General features: G+C 42.7%; 1 protein-coding gene across 28 annotated transcripts in view; it reads right to left on the reverse strand.

The window, feature by feature from the left end:
* Window positions 1-20,000, reverse strand: part of nbr1b (NBR1 autophagy cargo receptor b) — a 394,738-nt gene that overhangs the window by 58,283 nt on the left and 316,455 nt on the right. For 16 of the 28 annotated variants that reach the window (XM_077618761.1, XM_077618749.1, XM_077618759.1 and 13 more), the window contains 3 exons: window positions 19,978-20,000; window positions 13,189-13,305; window positions 1,646-2,336 (listed from right to left, as the gene is read on the reverse strand). The exon at window positions 19,978-20,000 is cut by the window's right edge and continues 173 nt beyond it. In XM_077618761.1, the coding sequence (XP_077474887.1) occupies window positions 2,180-2,336; window positions 13,189-13,305; window positions 19,978-20,000 (297 nt within the window). In that variant the 3' untranslated portion in view covers window positions 1,646-2,179. Of the gene's footprint in view, window positions 1-1,645; window positions 2,337-11,202; window positions 11,717-13,188; window positions 13,306-15,182; window positions 15,371-19,977 lie in introns of those variants that run through there. The other 12 variants (XR_013304863.1, XM_077618756.1, XM_077618757.1 and 9 more) reach the window with 7 other exon arrangements.

Raw genomic sequence — 20,000 nt, forward strand, 5'->3', positions numbered from 1 at the left:
TCTCTATCTCTCTATCTCTCTATCTCTCTATCTCTCTATCTCTCTATCTCTCTATCTCTCTATCTCTCTATCTCTCTATCTCTCTATCTCTCTATCTCTCTATCTCTCTATCTCTCTATCTCTCTATCTCTCTATCTCTCTATCTCTCTATCTCTCTATCTCTCTATCTCTCTATCTCTCTATCTCTCTATCTCTCTATCTCTCTATCTCTCTATCTCTCTATCTCTCTATCTCTCTATCTCTCTATCTCTCTATCTCTCTATCTCTCTATCTCTCTATCTCTCTATCTCTCTATCTCTCTATCTCTCTATCTCTCTATCTCTCTATCTCTCTATCTATCTATCTATCTCTATATATGTATATAGTGTGTGTATGTATATGTATAGATGTATGTACACATATTTGTGTGTATATATATACAAATATATATATATATATATATATATATATATATATATATATATATATATATATATATATATATATATATACAAATATGTGTACATACATCTATACATATACATACACACACATATATAAGCACATAGATGTACATGCATGCATACGGTAGGTCTTAACACAGCCATTTTTTTGTTAAAGAGCCTGACAGCTGATGGGAGGAAGGATCTGCGGAAGCGCTCCTTCCTGCAATGAGGGTGCCGCAGTCTATTACTAAAAGAGCTTTGGAGGGACTCCACAGACTCATGCAAGGGGTGGGAGGTGCTGTCCATGATGGACATCATCCTGGTCAGCATCCTCCACTCTCCCACTTCCTCCACAGAGTCCAAAGGACAGCCCAGAACAGAGCTGGCCCTCCTGACCAGTTTATTCAGCCTGTTCCTGTCCCTCTCCGTGCTCCCGCATCCCCAACAGACCACTGCATAAAACACTCTAGATGCCACTACAGTGTTGTAAAAAGTCATCAGCAGTGTCCTGCACACTCCAAATGATTGTAGACTCCTCAGTAGGTAGAGGCAGCTCTGGCCCCTTTTATACAGGGCATCTATGTTTGTGGACCAGTCTAATTTGTTGTTGAGGTGAACACCCAGGTACTTAAAATTCTCAGAAAATGTCAATGTCTGTACCCTGGATGTTCACCTGAGTGGCTGGCTAACTGGCTTTGCAATTCTTTGCTTGTATTGCGCGAGGTGGCCAACTCGCTTTGTAATTGTTTGTCCGAATCGCGCGATGTAAGATAGGCTGCGGCAGTTTGTGTGAGCTATAGAAATATTGTGTTTGCACAAAACTTAGCCCTGCAAATGTCTAACCATATCAGCCTAAAGTTTTGTTTGCATAAACTCTGTCCTACATCGCTGTCGTAGAAATATTACCCTGTTTTCCTATAAAAAGAAAGTTCATTCGGAGAGAGAGTTGCAAAGGACACCAGGCTGAGCGGTTCTCCACTGTTAGAGCTCTCTCTCCATCCTGCAGTCTGGTAATAAACCTATTTCCTTTAAATTGATCTCACTCTTTCTGTGCCTATTCCTGAAGTTGGGTTAGGGTTAGGGTTAACCTAACCCTAACCCTTGGCACTGTGCCAAGACATTATTTTGCAATGTGGTCTTCCTGAACAGTAATTCCTCAAATTTTGCGGACAGGTTAGAAAGACCGTCTGTCTTGAAGATAAGAACTCCATACAGTACTGTACATAATATTGTCACATTTTATTGCAGATCATAACCACTAGATAGGTATTTGTTACTTTGTGAGCGTAAGTGGTGAATTAGAACAATTATAAACATGTTTTTCCATTGTAATATCCTATTTTAGGTGTTTTTTTCAGAGGGTGGAAACTGATTAATTTGTATTTAGTTATTCTATATGGTAGAAATGTATTTGTTATATAAGTAAATTGACATCTCAAGGTATCACTTTTTTGCGTTAATCACTGCAGAATGAAGTGAAAAAACAATGGGTCCGAAGCAAGCTGGTGCAGTGAAGGTAGTAAGAAGAAAAAGCGTATGATGGCAATACATATTCACCATGAAATAATAGAAAAACATGAGTGGTGTACGCGTTGAACTGACTTGCTAACGTATAATTAAAACTTATTTTTAAGTGTGTTTATAGTAATCTAAGTTCATTCAAGTTAAATTTAAAGTTTATGTTATGTTACGTAGTGTCACAAAAGTGCAGCGAACTGAACGTGTTGCAGTGAAGTCTCGCTCCTCCGCCGCTGTTAGTCGCTACGGTCTGTCTGGAAGCCTTGGGGTAGCGGAGCTGAAGGTGGAATTTCCCAGAAATGTTTTAAAGTGCAAAATTCGGGCGACGTTACAGCAGATTCCGTCGCCTTCATCCAAAAATAGAGCTCTCTGTGCGGCTGAGACGGCTGGACACTGTGGAGGAGAAAAGTGGAAGTTGAGGTTCCATTTAAGTCCAGGCAGTGGGGGGACACTGTCGCTCTTATCCAAAAAAAGAGCTCTGCAAGGGTAAGACGGCTGGAGGTTGCGGAGGAGCGAAGTGGAAGTTTAAATAAATTTAAAAAAAAACAACGACATGACGGCAATAAAGATGAAGAACATCCTCTTAGTACTTTGAGAAATTGACAAGAAATTTTCAATATAGCTCACAGTTTGAAACAAAGTGTCCCAGAGATTGATGACAACATGGTCATAGCCATCGAAAATGGGAATCGCTTAGACAGTGTCATGTCCTTGTACAAAAGCATATTTGTACCAAAAAAGAATCCGGTCAACATTCCCTATTAATATCATCTTTGTGTGCCGAAACCCTCTCGCAAAAGCTCTTCCTGATAACCTCCCGTACGGCGCTTCCTAAACGAAAACATAATATAGAACGGTAGTAATAATAAGGGTGATTCTACTTTCGATTATCACGGCCATGTCTGGTCTACATATCCGTGAGATTCGAGGGATTACTGTATTGACAGATGAGATGGATGATTTTGGTGGTTTCGACTTGGATGTGTTTTTTTTTAATCAGGCTTAAATGTTTTTGACGTACATGAAAATTTAGATAATGCAGATGTTGGAAATACTTTCTAAATGTTGACATGCCTTGAAGCTCCAAGATTTATAACTTCTGTTAGCAAATAAATCTTGTTTATGACTGTGTAGTATTATAATCGGGATGAAATTACAATTCACGATGGGTTAAGCATTAAATGTTTAAACAGGGGGGAAATGTTGGATTAATTATGCACACATTTCACATTTATGCTTTTCCAACACCACACACAAATAGTAGTGATTAGATTAGAATGACTCTGTTTAGTTAGTTGCCTGGGGGTTTGAAGTCTCCCTGTATTCTCTATTAGTTTGCCTCCTTCCCCCACCTCTGGTATTTGCTTGTGGCACTCTGATACGTCAATAAAGGCTGGTTATAAGCAAATGGTCAACACAACACTTGGATAGAAGGCTCTGGTGGAAGGCTCCTTGTGTCCTGGAGCTGATGTGATTGACTGTCTGTCTAAGTCAGTCTTCTCATTAATAGCAAATAGATTCACCTTCCATCTACTTTCTAGACGCTACATTTATTACCACGGTGCCTTTCCGAAATGGGCCTCTTTGGAAGGAATGCACTGCAACTGCCACTGAAGTCTATCAGTCTGGGCTACAGGCAAGATAAGTCTAGGCTGGTTCTCGAGCTAAAAGAGTCCACTAACCAGTCAGTAAGGAACGCCAACATTAAGGTTCCCACTGGCCAGAGGTGGAACGCCCAGGCTGAGGTTGACCAAGCCGTCAATAGACTCCAGCATCAGGAGATCATGGGCAGAGTCCAGGCAGGAAGAGCAGGGCTAGGATGGAGAGAAGCACCACAATTCTGTTCCAAGGCTAACCCTAAGGAGAGGAAGGAGATGGTGGTGGCGGAGGTGACAAGGATGGGGAAGAGCGCTATAAGATGAAGGCTAGGTTGCAGCGCCGACAAGGAAGCTGGACAACCTGGGAGGGAGTTGTAAACCAAAACATCAATTTGTCCGAGCTGTGGAAGATCCCACAGGCAAGGATCAGCTTCCTCATTCGCGCAACTTACGACACGCTTCCCTGTCCTCGTAACCTCCACCAATGGTTTGGGAATGAGGTATGCTACACACTTTGCAACGATCCAAACGCTAGCCTCCAGCATATCTTGTCAAGCTGTTAGTCTAAATAACACCTTCAATTCCACACGGAGATCCTCACTACATCACTCCGCCCAGACATTGTGGTATGGTCTTCCAAGGCAAGAGCGATGCACCTCATAGAACTAATAGTACCATCAGAGGAGGGGATCGAGGCCACCTTCGAGCGCAAGAAGGCCAAATACTTGGACCTGGCAGCTGAGTGCCAGCAAATTGGCTGGAAATGCACCATCCACCCAGTCGAGGTTGGCTGCCGAGGCTACGTCGGGCTGTCAACAACACGCCTCCTGAACGAAGCAGGGTTGACTGGAGCCAACCTGAGGAAGGCCATAAAAGAACTGGCAAATGAGGCAGAGAAAGGCATATTTTGGCTCTGGCTGAGGAGGAAGGACAGGAGCTGGGGAAACAACAACTAACCCAACAATGGCTGCAGAAGGCAACAGCTATCAGCTGCAGGGGGAAACAGGGAGATGTCTATGTCACTGCTCCGACACCAGGAGATGTTTCAGGATTAATGGAGCAAAACATCAATGAATGGTGCTTCCTGGCTGATGACCCTGCAGCTGACCCGTGGGTACCTGAGGAGATGTGTCAGGCAGCAATGCCAAGCAGGAAAAAACACCTACCTTGTCAAAGATTGCCTTGTGAATTTGAGGAAAATAATGAAAATTTATTAAAAGCAATCACTATCGGAATGAAATTTCACCAAACGTACTGTAATCTGAAGTTTTTAAGTTAAATTGGGAGTACATGAAAACATATCATAAGTACTTAAGTTTTCTCAGTTCCCAAACTTTAGCCTCCTCCTCCAATCTCACAACAACACACGCCCATCCACCCTGATGAAAATGTTTTTGGATGTCTTTAATTTTAATGGCTTAATATATTTTCTCTTTCTTGTATTACGCAAATATTTCATACAGTATACTTTTATAATTTTTAAAGAGTTTTGAGGGTATTTCTCAATTAACTAATTTCATAAGTAGAGGTAGCACCGTATTCTCATGAATGTATTTTTTTTTACACATGCTACAATTGATTTATTCCAATTTCTTTCCATGTGGAAAATAAAAGAAAGTTTTGTTAACCAAAAAGTATAGCAGATAGGAGATCATTTACACAGAGCAGTCATTGAGCGTAATTTCCACCATCCTAAAGGTGGATGCAATCATTGGATCTTTTTTCCGCAGCATTTTGGCAGTTTTAGTACATTGCAGTTTATATCTTAAGTATGAAAAAGTTCATAAAAATGTCAAAGCCCAATCGGAAAACAGGAGATGAAAAATGACGGAAGTCAGGGCACTGCTTTTTATTCGTTGCTGAAATGGGTGGCACTCACAGCGCAGAAGAAGAAGGAGCGGATTTTCACCGTGTAAGAAGGAAACATCGATCAGACAAACAGCGTTGTGCATTTTCTTCGGATTACATTACTTACATTTCGCATCGTGCACAGAAAGACGACAGCGAGCCTCTACCAGCATTGTATGGATTTTGAATAAGCGTTAAAAATGCCAGTTAAACGTCCATGTAATGTCAAAATTCACGATGAAACTCGCAAGCGGAAGTCAGAGCAGTGCTTCTTTTTCGGCGGTGAAATGACTGGGTGTGTATCCATATGAAAACTGGCGCGCCTATTAAAACAATCAAGACAGATGCCGTGCCTGCGGAAAGCAGTGACGAAATTGAGCTTTAGCTCACGACAACACCTTAAACTCACCGGAAACAAAAACTTTTAAAAATAAGGCCAAAGGGGTTTCTGCCTTTAACTGAGAAGAACGGAACTCACTTGTTCTCAGCTTGCACATTTGTTTTTAGAACTTATTTTCAAACAGATTTCATGTATTTGGTAGAAAATCACCAAAATGACCTTGCTGCATCTTTAAGACATAAGAGGAGTCAACGATGACGTCTTCATCTCCTACAAGTGACCGAGACAATTCGGATTAGAGCCGAAATGGGTTTTACAAAAAACATACTTAAAAAAATCCTGTACAAAAGTTGTTATACGGCGTACACAATTTAAAATGTATAAAGTGTGGGAAAACATATAAGTTGATAGCTCTAATCGAATTGTTGCACTTTGAAGGTAACCAGTTACTTAAGTTTATTCATTCATTCATTTTCTTAACCACTTTATCCTCACAAGGGTCATGGAGGTTGCTGGAGCCTATCCCAGCTGACTTCGGTGATAACACGGGGGTAACCATTAATTGGTGGCCAGCCAATCACAGGGCACGAGGAGACAGACAACCATTATTCACACTCATGCCTAGGGACAATCAACCAGCCGATCATGTTTTTAGAATGTGGGAGGAAACCGGAGCACAAGGAGAAAAGCAACACAGGCCCCAGGAGAACATGCAAACTCCACACAAGTGGACTGACCTGGATTCAAACCCAGGAGCCCCGAACTGTGAAGCCGACCCGCTAACCATTCAGTAAATAAGTATCACATCTTTGTCAGGAATATTATTAAAAAGCACATTAAAATAACAATTTTACCTTGAGTTTATTTGTGAAAGCTATCACTCATTCATTCATTTTCTGTACCACTTATCCTCACAAGGATCGTGAAGGATGCCGGAGCCTATCCCAGCTAACTTTGGGCACCAGACGGGGGGAAACCCAGAATTGGTGGCCAGCCCAATTGCAGGGCACAAGGAGACGGACAAGAGTACACAGTCACACTCATACCTAGGGGCAATTTAGAGTCTTCAACCAGCCTAAGCTGCGTGTTTTGGGGATGTGAGAGATAACTGACGCGAAAAAAAACCACACGAGCCCAGGGAGAACATGCAAATGTGAAACAGGAAAGTCCGGACCTGGGATAGAACCCTCGATCCCAGAACCTTGAGGCCCACGCCCTAACAACTCGGTCACCAGACTGCCCTGTACATTTCAATTCATTTTCTGAACCACTTATCCTCACAAGAGTTGTGGAGGTTGCTGGAGCCTATCCAAGCTAAATATGGGCAAAAGGCAGGGGACACCCTGAATTGGTGGTCAGTCAATTGCAGGAGGGAGACAAGGAGATAGACAAACATTTACACTCACACTCATACTTTTTATGAGTGTTCAATCAGCCTACCATGCATTTTTGGGGATGTGGAAGGAAACCAGAGTACCGGAGAAAACCCACGCAGGGAGAACATACAAACTCCACACTGTGAGGAGTGACTTACATGCTAACCACTCGTCTGCCAGGCCGCATCCATATACTATATCATATACGATTAAATTAATAATGGTTTTGCATTATAGCTGTCTCAAATCGCTGAAAATGGGACTCTTTCTCTGTCTCTTTCAGTAACTGAAAACTATACATTTTTTAAATGGAGTTATTTGACAAATTCTCGTACATATGCCAATATTTTAGAAAACTATTCATTCATTCACCTTCCATACCACCCATCCTGGAAAGGCTTGTGGGGGTTACTGGAGCCTAACCCAGTTGTCTTCGGGCGAAAGGCAGACAACACCCTAGACAGGTCGCCAGTCGTAGGGCACACAGAGAGACAAACGACCATCCTCACCCCCAAAAATACCTCCACCAAAGTCAGGTGAGTGAACCACTATACCACGAGGCGTCAGAAAACTATTCAGTATATGTTTTTAACTGACGAGAATAATTTCTTACAATAACATGTTTTCTTTCATTGCTTTCAAATGTGTACTGTGATCTTTCACCACTTCGCGGCTTCACCATTCGCGACTTCAGTACATCACGGTTTTTATCTTAAGTATAAAACATTTCATAAAAATTTCAAAATCCTTGCAGAAATTCGCAATCGGAAGAGGAGAGATGAAAAATGGTGGTGACAAATAGCAGAGGTCAGGGCACAGCTTCTTCTGTGCTGAAATTGATGGCAGAATAGCGCAGAAGAATGACGCATCGATAATACAAACAGTGTCAGGCCTTTTCTAAGGTTTACATTATTGTGGAATATTGAGGCGCCTGTTAGTCTAGATAACACCTAGAGTCGCAGATAGCAGTATGTGTTTACGCAGGGGTTGGATAACCTCCCGAGAAAGATACTGCACTATACTGTGCTTGGACGTACTGTGCTTGGACGTACTGTGCTTGGACGTACTGTGCTTGGACGTACTGTGCTTGGACGTACTGTGCTTGGACGTACTGTGCTTGGACGTACTGTGCCTGGACATACTGTGCTTGGACGTACTGTGCTTGGACGTACTGTGCTTGGACGTACTGTGCTTGGACGTACTGTGCTTAGACATCGGACGCGATTGCGAAGGGTGGCGGATGTCCTTCACTGTACGGCTTTAAAAGATGCTGAGATGTTCAATAAAGTAGGTCTTTGCGCCCGTCTCACTGCTGTCCAAGTTTGCACTCTGTTCCGAGCTTCAATAACATTACATACATTTTGCTTTGCGCAAAGAAAGACTACGCCAAGCCTCTTCCAGCATTGTAAGGATTTTGAATTGGCGTTAAAAACGCCTCTTAAACATCCTCCCTCATCTAATGCATGATAAATGAATCTACCATGCATTACATCAAGAAGGACGAAGCGAACATGCGGTAACCACGAGGAATAAAATCATTGTTAGGATGAAGAACGCCCTATCGGGAGAAGATGATTCCTCTGGATACCAACATAATTAGAACCAAAGCCAAGACCTTTTATGATTGCTCTGCTCCTGATAAAAACAGTGAAGATGAACCTCAGCCTCGTTCCAGTGCTGCAAGTGAACCTCCTCGGCGAACAAGAGGCAGCGAAAGGCTATGTCAAGGAAGAGTTCCCTCACATTACTCAAGAGAAGGATTGGAGCAAGTTTTTGACATGAGTGAGACTTGCCTTTTTGAGGGAGAGGCAGAGGGAGAGGAAGAGGGAGAGAGGGAGCGATAGAGAGAGAAGGGACACTTGTTGGATGGCAACGCGCTCGTAACATAACATATACGTAAACATAAGGAATATGAAACAAACATTATCAAACATTAGGAATACAATCTCTCCCTCAATTGACCCTCACCAGTTTGCTTATAGAGCAAACATGTCCACTGAGGATGCTATTGCCATTGCTCTACATACAGCATTGAGCCACCTGGAACACCATGGGAACTACGTGAGGATGCTCTTCATTGACTATAGCTCAGCCTTCAACACCATAAAACCGGACATTCTGACTGACAAACTCTCCCACCTTGGACTATCCTCTTCAATCTGCTGCTGGATAAAGAACTTCTTGACCAACCGACCACAAACTGTTAGACTTGGTCCCCACCTCTCTTCCGCCATTACACTGAGCACTGGCTCCCCTCAAGGCTGTGTACTGAGTCCCCTTCTGTACTCCCTGTACACATACGACTGTACACCCACCCACCAGTCTAACGCCATCATCAAATTTGCTGACGACACCACTGTGGTCGGACTACAGAGATGAGGTCAACAAACTTTCTTCGTGGTGCTCGGTGAACAATCTCACACTGAACACCACGAAAACTAAAGAAATCATCCTGGACTTTCGCAAACACGGCACAGATCTGGCCCCACTACTTATAAATGGACTATGTGTAGACAGGGTCCAGTCCTTTAAATTCCTGGGGGTCCACGTCACGGATAAGCTCTCATGGTCTACAAACATCACAGCAGTAGTGAAGAAGGCGAAACGACTCCATTTCCTCAGGGTACTTAGGAAGAACAACTTGGGCACCAAGCTTCTGATAACCTTCTATAGAACCACTGTAGAGAGCATCCTGCATCACAGTGTGGTACGCTGGAACCACGGCGGCAGACAAAAAGGCCATGCAGAAAGTGATTAACACTGCCCAGAGGATTGTCAGCTGCTCTCTGCCCTCACTGGAAGACATTGCCAGCCCTCGTTACCTCAGCAGAGCCAGGAACATCATAGGGGACCCTTACCACCCTGGTCACAATCTGTTCCAGCTGCTGCCCTCTGGCAGACGCTATAGGTCCCACAAAGCACGGACAAATAGGCTTAAGGACAGTTTTTTCCCCCACATCCATCAGAACTCTAAATTTGCGGTAACACAACACACATTCCCTTCTGAGGTAATATGAAAAGATGTTTGGGTGGTGATCTGCCTCCTACTAGCTGACTGAAGGTAAGTGAAAGACAATGAGAGGTAAGTGACCTGTATCCAGAACAGCAGAATGCCAAATTACAAGTCCGTAACTATCACTTATTTAAGTCTTTTGCCGAGTAAACGCAGCTTATGGAGAAGCACCACCAATTTCGTCATACGCAGTTTCTGGGTGTGATGACAAGTAGGCTTTTTTGTTGTTAATGATGACGACAGGGCCTATGTCCGATAATTATTATTATTCAATAAAAACACCATCTGTGAATTTGCTTTGTCTTCTTTTTAATAGATTAATTTTACTTATTGCCTTTTATTTTAATGTCAAAGTTACGGGCTAAAAGTATACTAATACTTTTATTTGTTTGATAAAAATGACCATCTAATCTAAAGTTTTTCAACATTGCAAAGTGTCCCAGAGAGAATGAAGGTTCATTGGACTGCTTCAATAATAATAATAATAATCGGACATAGGCCCTGTCGTCACTATCACAACACAAAAAGCCTACTTGTCATCACACGCAGAAACTGCGTGTGACGAAATTGATGGTGCTTCTCCATAAGCTACGTTTACTCGGCAAAAGACCTAAATAAGTGTAAGTTACGGACTTGTAATTTGGCATTCTGCTGTTGTGGATACAGGTCGCTTACCTCTCGCTTACCTCTCACTGTCTTTCACTTACCTTACTTCAGTCAGCTAGTAGGAGGCAGATCACCACCCAAACATCTTTTCATATTACCGCAGAAAGGAATGTGTGTTATGTTACCGCGAGTTTAGATTTCTGATAGATGTGGGGAAAAAACTGTCCTTAAGCCTATTTGTCCGTGCTTTGTGGGACCTATAGCGTCTGCCAGAGGGCAGCAGCTGGAACAGATTGTGACCAGGGTGGTAAGGGTCCCCTATGATGTTCTTGGCTCTGCTGAGGTAACGAGGGCTGGCAATGTCTTCCAGTGAGGGCAGAGAGCAGCCGACAATCCTCTGGGCAGTGTTAATCACTTTCTGCATGGCCTTTTTGTCTGCCGCCGTGCTTCCAGCGTACCACACTGTGATGCCGTACGCCAGGATGCTCTCTACAGTGAATTTGCTTTGTTTCTTTTTAATAAATTGATAGTAGATGGTAGCAGCCGATCATTTGGGCGACCAAACCGCGACCAAAAGACCGGCGACCAAAAAGACCGGCGACCAAACTTCCGGGCGACCTAAAGACCGCGACCAAAAGACCGGCGACCAATTGACCATGTACCCCCCGGGGCGTACCAGATGAGTATAAGTTGGCTAATCAGGTTGCAGCAGGTTGGGTGTCTATTTTTCTTTTAATTACCCCAAACAAAAATGTGGATAGGATAAATTACCTGCATTACAATGTCCAAAACCTTGGAAATTATACTGAACAGGGATTTGTGGCGATAAAGGAACAACTGGCAGCCACTAGTCTGATGGCGTTCCAGGATCGCATAGCGGTCGAGATGCTTCTTGAAGGAGCAGGGGGCGTATGCAATGTTTGAAAAATGTTGCACTCAACAACACGTCCCCCACTGGGTCCATCACCAGGGCCAACGATGGCCTGCAGACCCTAAACCGCAATATGAAAAGGCATCCTGGAGTAGAATTATCTGCTTGACAGATTGGTGGGATAAGGCCTTCGTACATACAAAGGTTTGGCCCTATCTGTTGTATTTTCAGTAGCCATTTTTGCTACGACTTTGACATTATGTGGGTGTTGTCTTATCCCCTGCTTACGCTCCTTGCTAAGCCGACTTATAACCACTGCGATTGCCCCTGCAAATTCTAAATTGCATGAATTATATCCTCTGCTGATGAAACGTACTGAGGGGAGCAGTGAATTCCAGGAGCATGGTAATTCCGAGAACGAATTGGGCGAAAATGATTTTGTTCTTTATTTTTCAGACCAGCCGTTCGAGTAGGGACTACGTCGGTAAAATTAAAGCAGCCAACGGACATTTCCCTCTCTTTTGTATTTACCATAAAATGAATTAATAACAAACATATAATGAAAATGGGGGAATGTTGGGTTTATTCTGGGATGTTACTATATGTTCATTAAGCATTTTTGTAGGTAATGAAGTTATAATTTAATTCGTGAGGACACTTTCCCCCCACGGCTGCTTTCGAGGCCAGTTAATTGTTTTCAGGACTATTGACTGAACAGGACACCATGTTCCAGGCCGAGACTGTTGATCTGAGTTGGCAATGAAGATCTACAAGGGACTCTTAAATTGCTTTGACTTGGATTCCGGTGGATGGCGATAATCAAATCAACTTCCGAAAATACTCGCATTATTGTTTGAAAATACGGTCGCTCTGTTTACCTTATAAAGAAATTATTATGCTTATTCGTGCAAATTCTTATGCAGTTGTTTTGGTTTCCGATCTACTCAGGTCACCTTGTATGCTTACTTGTGCAAATTCTTACGCAGGTGTTTTTGGTTCCGATCTAACATGAGATTGATGTGGCAGTGTTTTTTTGACCTTAATGGTGTTATTCGGCTAGCTTATGCAATTGTTAGAATCAGATTACCTCAAATGTTTTGATTATGCGCTGACTAAATTGACAGAGGAAGATGCCGTTTCTTGAGAATCATCCTGGATGAGGGCAAGTTGGGAGTGATTTTCCTTGCAACTTGTAGCCATTGTATGTTAATGATGTCTGCCTGTTTTGATTCAAGTGTATTAATAATAAACCTATCAGTTTTTGTATAGGGGCAAAAACATGTAGTATGGTAGTAATAATAAGGGTTATCCTACTTTGCGTTTTTTTTTATTATGATTGCCATGTCTGGTCTACATTACCTGCGATATTCGAGAGATTACTTTAACTATATGTAGGTTTTTCTGCTATTATTGTTCGATGTGATTCAAAGTGAGAGAACAAAGTAGCAGCGTATAGTCCAAAGATGACTGAATACTGATATACTGATAAATTAAATAAATAGGGTAATTACAAATGGTTTACTCCAAATAATGCATGATGGTGGAGATTTTATTTCTGCCAAGATAAAGAAAACATTAGACCACAATACTGACCTCGGTGTAAGGACACCTGTAGGTGCTTCCACAACTTCAGGGGTCACTGGCTCATCATCTGGTGTTTCAGGATCTGCAGTGCTGTTTGTGATGTCCCCAGGTTGAGAAAGAGCAGAACTGTGACAGATTGAGAAATATAGAATGCATACAAAATTAGGTCCATTACGTGTTCAGGACTGTATCCCAGTAATCAAGATTTCAGACATTTATTTTTCCAATGAGGAGTACAGTGGCCTCAAATCTATAAATTAGAAGTGAACAATGTCAATTAACTAATTAAGTCAATACATACATAGAGGGCTCATATGCCTTTTTCAGAGCCAAATTAAAGGTAATTTAATTTAGTTTTTTAAATCTAACACATTTGCCAGATCCGCCGTTTTATATACAGTGGGGCAAATACGTATTTAGTCAACAACCAATTGTGCAAGTTATCCTACTTGAAAAGATTAGAGAGGCCTGTCAACATGGGTAAACCTCAACCATGAGAGACCGAACCATGAAGACCCACGAATTGTCGAGGACACCACACATACTTCACACTGTAAGGTTGTAACCGTGACCGGATGTTTGGTCATGTCTCACATAATGGAAAATGGAGATGAGAAACCGATCGCATTTGCGTCGCGTAAATTGACAGAGGCAGAAAGTAAATACAGACAGATAGAGACAGAGGCTTTGGCCATAATTTTTGGCGTGACCAAATTTCATGAATATTTATATGGGCGCAAGTTCAGTTTAATAACTGACCACAAGCCCCTTCTTGCTATTTTGGGACCCAAGTCTGAAATTCCCACTTCAGCTGCTCTGCAAATGCACGCTGGGTGCTGAGACTGATGGCTTATGACTACAGTATAGAGTACAGAACGTCAGCAGAAAATGCTAACGCAGATGCGTTATCTAGACTGCTGGGGAAGGAAAAGGATAATACTGCCGAGGAAAAATGCATCTTCTATTTCTCAGTAGTGGATGAGCTTCTTGTGCAGGCTACAGAGATCGCACAGAGCACTCTCAAGGACCCAGTCCTATGTAAAGCACTGGAGCTGACTCGGTCTGGATGGCCAAGTCATAATAAGGACGAGAGACTGAAACCATACTTTTTCAGGAAAAATGAACTGTCTGTGGAACAAGGTTGCATATTGTGGGGAATTCGAGTTATCATTCCACCAGCACACCGAGAGCGATTACTGCATGATCTTCACCAAGGACACCCTGGAGGATGCAGGATGAAGGCCTTGGCCAGGAACTACTTGTGGTGGCCACAGTGGACAGTGAAATAGAACATACAGTACAACAATGTGAAGCCTGTCAGAGTGTGAGGAAACTACCTGCAGCCGCACCTCTACACTTCTGGAAATGGCCGACTAGAGTTTGGCAGCGAATACATATTGACTTTGCAGAGAAAGACCACTTTTTAGTATTAGTGGACAGTCATTCAAAATGGCTTGAGGTCATCGCCATGGCAACAACCACAGCAACAAAAATGATTGAGGTGTTGTGGAACACCTTTTCTTCCTACAGTCTTCCTGAGGAGATTGTTTCTGACAACGGTCCTCAATTCACTTCGCAAGAGTACAAGACATTCCTGCTGAGCAACGGAATAAAACAGATTTTGGTACCCGCATACCATCCCGCTTCCAATGCAGCTGCAGAGCGAGCAGTTTAGACAGTGAAAGCATCACTGCTGAAACAAGTGCTCGAGGAGAAGAAATAAAATGTCACAATAACAATGCAGCACAGGCTAGCTAACTTCCTGATGGCATACAGGAGTACACCGCACACGTCAAATCAGGAACAGGTTCAGCTTACTGAAACCAGATCTCGCTCGAGTGGTGGAAGCAAAACAACGGAAGCAGAAACACTATCATGATAAAACCGCCTCCAAGCTGAGGCATCTGTCTGAGGGTGACTCAGTCCTGACCTGGAATTTCCGTGGAGGAAAGCAGAGGTATACAAAAGCAACAGTGGAAAAGAGACTCAGACCAGTCACCTACCTAGTATGGAATGGAGTGAGCCGACGCTCGATCCACATTGATCATCTGCTGTACAACCAACTGTCCAGACAGAGACATTGGAGTTTCCGGATGAGCAGCTGGACGTCACAAACAACTACCCTGTGGTGGTTCACGCAGATGTGGGGGGAAAGGCACACCTGGAGCAGTAGGTGGTAGCCCGTACTCACCTGAAGAGACACATGTAACACCTTCACCAGGCTCAGTGGCCTGTGACAAGACAGTTACACCTGACAACAGAGCAGTCAGTTCCCCAGAGGTGTTTGGGCGCAGGTACCGTGAGAGAAAGAGCACCTCCAAAGTGACTGAATTTGTGATCAGTCAGTTGTGAGGAATGTTGTTCCTAAAATAAAATAGTTCCTGTTCATACAAAAATGTGAAAAAAAGTTCCTGAGATTGGAATGTCAAAGACTGAAATATTGAGTCTAATGGTTGTGGTAGCAGTAATAATTTAGTTACAAATTGAGAAGTAATGTTATAAAAAGTTAATGAGGCAAAGATAATTTTTGAAGTTGAGTGTTAAGTCTTAATAGGAACTTCATAGTTAAAGGGGGACGAGTGTAATATATTGATACTATAACTGATTAGTTGCCTCAGGTTATACAAGTGTGTTTAACAACCGCCACCTAGTGACCATTGTGTAATACAGCGTAACCCGGATGTTGTAATGTTTTGGTAGTTCTGAGTGTTGCAATAAAGAGCTACACACGTGTCAAATGTGAAATATGAATTGTTCTTATATTTAATCTTGCACCCTTCTGCACTCTTATGAATTTAAAGTCACTAGAATAGAAATTTTACTGACACCTACAGGTCAAGGCCTGTAATCACTTTGTATATAGCACACCTCCCCTTTTTGTATTCCCGCCTAAAGTTTGTCTCCGCCTACTTCTATTAAATACCATCCCCGCCCGTTCGGACGGCGTATCTGGTTGGGGGACCTCCACGTGGACGTTAGCTCTGTCCGTCCGCTCCCCCCTTCTTAGGAGGGGTGGGAGCTAGCCAAGAACAAAGGAAGCAGAGCGAGCAGCGGCCATTTTGAGAACCGTTCAGATGAGTCTCCCCCAGCTAACCTCCATCGGCCGGGAGTCAAAAACTACTACGTGTTTGCTGCTTCCTCTGTATGAAGATTATTGTCGAGGCAATCCCGCTTTGACATGAAACTTGGCGCCGCCGTCTATTGCTGTTATGGATTTATTAACAGTTATATAAAGTGCAAATTCATCACACCGTCGACCAAACGTCTTTCGACAAAACGACCGTGCCAACCACTAGTCCATTGGTCCGCTCACCTACACTTCGGTGGCATACAAATTCAATACAGTGGGGCAAATAAGTATTTGGACAAGCACCAGTTGTGCAAGTTATCCTACTTGAAAAGATTAGAGAGGCCTGTAATTGTCAACGTGGGTAAACCTCAAGCACGGGAGACAGAATGTGGGGAAAAAAATAAACAGAAAATCACATTGTTTGATTTTTAAAGAATCAATTTGCAAATCATGGTGGAAAATAAGTGTTTGGTCAATACCAAAAGTTCATCTCAATACTTTGTTATGTATCCTTTGTTGGCAATAACGGATGCCATATGTTTTCTGTAACTATTCACAAGCTTTTCACACACAGTTGCTGGTATTTTGGCCCATTCCTCCATGCATATCTCCTCTAGAGCTGTGATGTTTTGTGGCTGTCGTTGGGCAACACGGGCTTTCAACTCCCTCCACAGATTTTCTATGGGGTTGAGATCTGGAGACTAGCTAGGCCACTCCAGGACCTTGAAATGCTTCTTACGAAGCCACTCCTTTGCTGCCCTGGCTGTGTGTTTGGTATCATTGTCATGCTGAAAGACCAAGCCCCGTCTCATCTTCAATGTCCTTGCTGATGGAAGGAGATTTTTCACTCAAAATCTCTCGATCCATGGCCCCATTCTTACTTTCCTTTACACGGATCAGTCATCCTGGTCCCTTTGGAGAAAAACAGCCCCAAAGCCTAATGTTTCCACCCCCATGCTTCACAGTGGGTATGATTTTTTTCGGATGCAATTCAATATTATTTCTCCTCCAAACACGACAACCTGTGTTTCTACCCCAAAAAATATATTTTGGTTTCGTGTGGTTCTGGGATTTTTGCTCACCGTTCTTGTTATCATTTTGAGGCCACGGGGTGAGATCTTGTATGGAGCCCCAGATCGAGGGAGATTTTCAGTGGTCTTGTATGTCTTCCATTTTCTAATAATTGCCCCCACAGTTGATTTCTTTACACCAAGCGTTTTACCTATTGCAGATTCAGTCTTCCCAGCCTGGTGCAGGCCTACAATTTTGTCTCTGGTGTCCTTCGACAGCTCTTTGGTCTTAGCCATAGTGGTGTTTGGAGTGTGGGAGACTGAGGTTGTGGACAGGTGTTTTTATACCGAGAATGACTTAAAACGGGTGCTATTCATACAGGTAACGGGTGGAGACCTCGTTAGACCTTGTTAGAAGAAGTTAGACCTCTTTGACAGCCAGAAATCTTGCTTGTTTGTAGGTGACCAAATACTTATTTTCCACTCTAATTTGCAAATAAATTATTTAAAAATCAAACAATGTGATTTTCTGTTAATTTTTTTCCCAGATTCTGTCTCTCATGGTTGAGGTTTACCCATGTTGACTATTACAGGCCTCTCTAATCTTTTCAAGTAGGAGAACTTGCACAATTGGTGGTTGACTAAATACTTTCTTGCCCCACTGTATGTGTGTGTTTTTATATATATTTATTCTGGATTCTCCTCAGCAGTTTTTCCCCGTAAATTCAGGGATCCATCTGTGGTGACATTGACAATCTTACACGAAGGAAGCTTCACATTTTCGATGACGGCAGATACCCGGTCAAATAAGTCCTCTCTCAGTGTTTGTCCTTTCAGAGACTCAAATGTCAAAAACTCCTCCGTTATTTCAAATGTGTCGTTGATACCTCAGATAAAAATGAGGAGCTGAGCACTGTCTTTGACATCATTGTTTTCATCCAGCGCTAAAGAATACAACGTGAATGACGTATTTTTGTTTAAGATGCTCTTCATATCTACATCTATTAGTTCCACACAGCGAGTTACTGTCCACCGTGATAAACTGATTTTTTCAAATTTGTCTTTGGTCTCCGGACAAAAAAATACCTGCTGTCTCAACCATACATAATTTTAAAAACTCGCCTTCAGACAATGTTTTGCTGGCGTTTGCTATTTTGAATGAAAGCATAAAACTGGCCTTGGTACTTGAATGGCAGTTTGACGGTGAAAAAAACTTAGCAGCAGCTTCCCTTTTTTTGTTGACAGCTTGCTAGCATAGTTAGCATGATTTGTGGCATGCAAACAGCAGATGATCGGTTTTAAGTGAAAAAATATTTAGTTGTCCACTCCGTATTGAACACTCGACATTCTTCGTCCACTTTACTTTTCTTCTCCGCTCATCTTTACAGAAGGGCTAATGGGTCGAGAAGGGTCAAAGGGTAAAGTGCAAACGTGGAGTAATAGGCCTACGCTTCACCTCAACAAAACCAATGCATCTACAGTGCTATCTAGTGGAAAAACATCAGAAAAATAAAACATTAACAAGGTTTATTAATTTAATATTATCAAGTTCGGCGGGCCGGATAAAAACATTTAACCATTTGGCCGTAGTTTACCCATGCCTGCTTTAGGGTGACTTTTCCGGAAAAGGTTGACAATCAATTTCCCATCTCCAGTAACTCCCAAGCTACTACCTCACCGGATGGCGAGGAGTTCTTGCCTCTGCTTGTGAAGATGGTTGTCACGTACAATTCCTGTACAATGAGACCCCAGACTCCACATACTTTTACACATTCACACTACGGACGTTAAGCGTAAGCAGGACACCGTCGCCCATTCAGTTTTATAGACTCACTGTCTGATTACCTAACAAGGGACTAGTATTCGTTAGGGTTTTTCTAAGTCCCTACCCCCTTAGACGTGACACAAAAAATTCATACCCCAATAGGAATGTTTACTCACCAGAACAAGAGCGTCCCGCTGTCTGGTAAGCTGTTAACCGTTGGCGCCCCAGCTGCAGAGCCGAAATCGTCATGGAAAAAAGGGGTTTTATTCAATGGCCACGGTCCATCCAGAAATCGACTCAGCATCTGGAGATCCTCAGGTTTTGACTTTAGAATCGAAGGACCATTTATGTCAAGTTAGCCAATTTGACATTTTGTAAAAGCATGAAAATGAAACATTTGGAATACTCTTATTCTGTTGAGGGGAAAAACTGCGTATCTCTTTTCTCTGTTCTTGTTTTTTTTGCAATGCTTCGTTCGCTGTGCCCCCTGTCTTATTATTATTCATGTGGGGACGTTAGTGCAGTCTAAGCTTTTAAGTACCAGAGCATTACAGTATAATGTATATGATGCATTAAAGGAGGTTGATGAAAGATGGGGGAGGCACTTGTCTCAGGTTCCTGCTGACCCCAAACCACCGGCTACACCTTGGTGTATGAGGCATTGAAATCAAGGGGAGCGGTCGGTAACTACTATACAGCCTCATTCTCACCAGGCCCTTTCTGTAAGATCCCACCTGTGACTACATACGAAGAAAAGATCAAATGAATGACAGGGTCAGCGCAGAAAAACTGCCCATGACTTGACCCCTATGCCCCATCACATTACCAAACCATGGGATTTCTAATGTGCTACTGTCAGGCCAGACTGACACTTTAAATATGACTGAGGATAAAGTATCATTATTTTGGGAATCATGTTTTATTTTTGAGAAATAGATAACACCCACGCATACCTGTATATAGACTCCCCAAGTGG

Source organism: Stigmatopora argus, chromosome 14, assembly GCF_051989625.1.
Source record: "Stigmatopora argus isolate UIUO_Sarg chromosome 14, RoL_Sarg_1.0, whole genome shotgun sequence".
Classification (NCBI taxonomy): domain Eukaryota; kingdom Metazoa; phylum Chordata; class Actinopteri; order Syngnathiformes; family Syngnathidae; genus Stigmatopora; species Stigmatopora argus.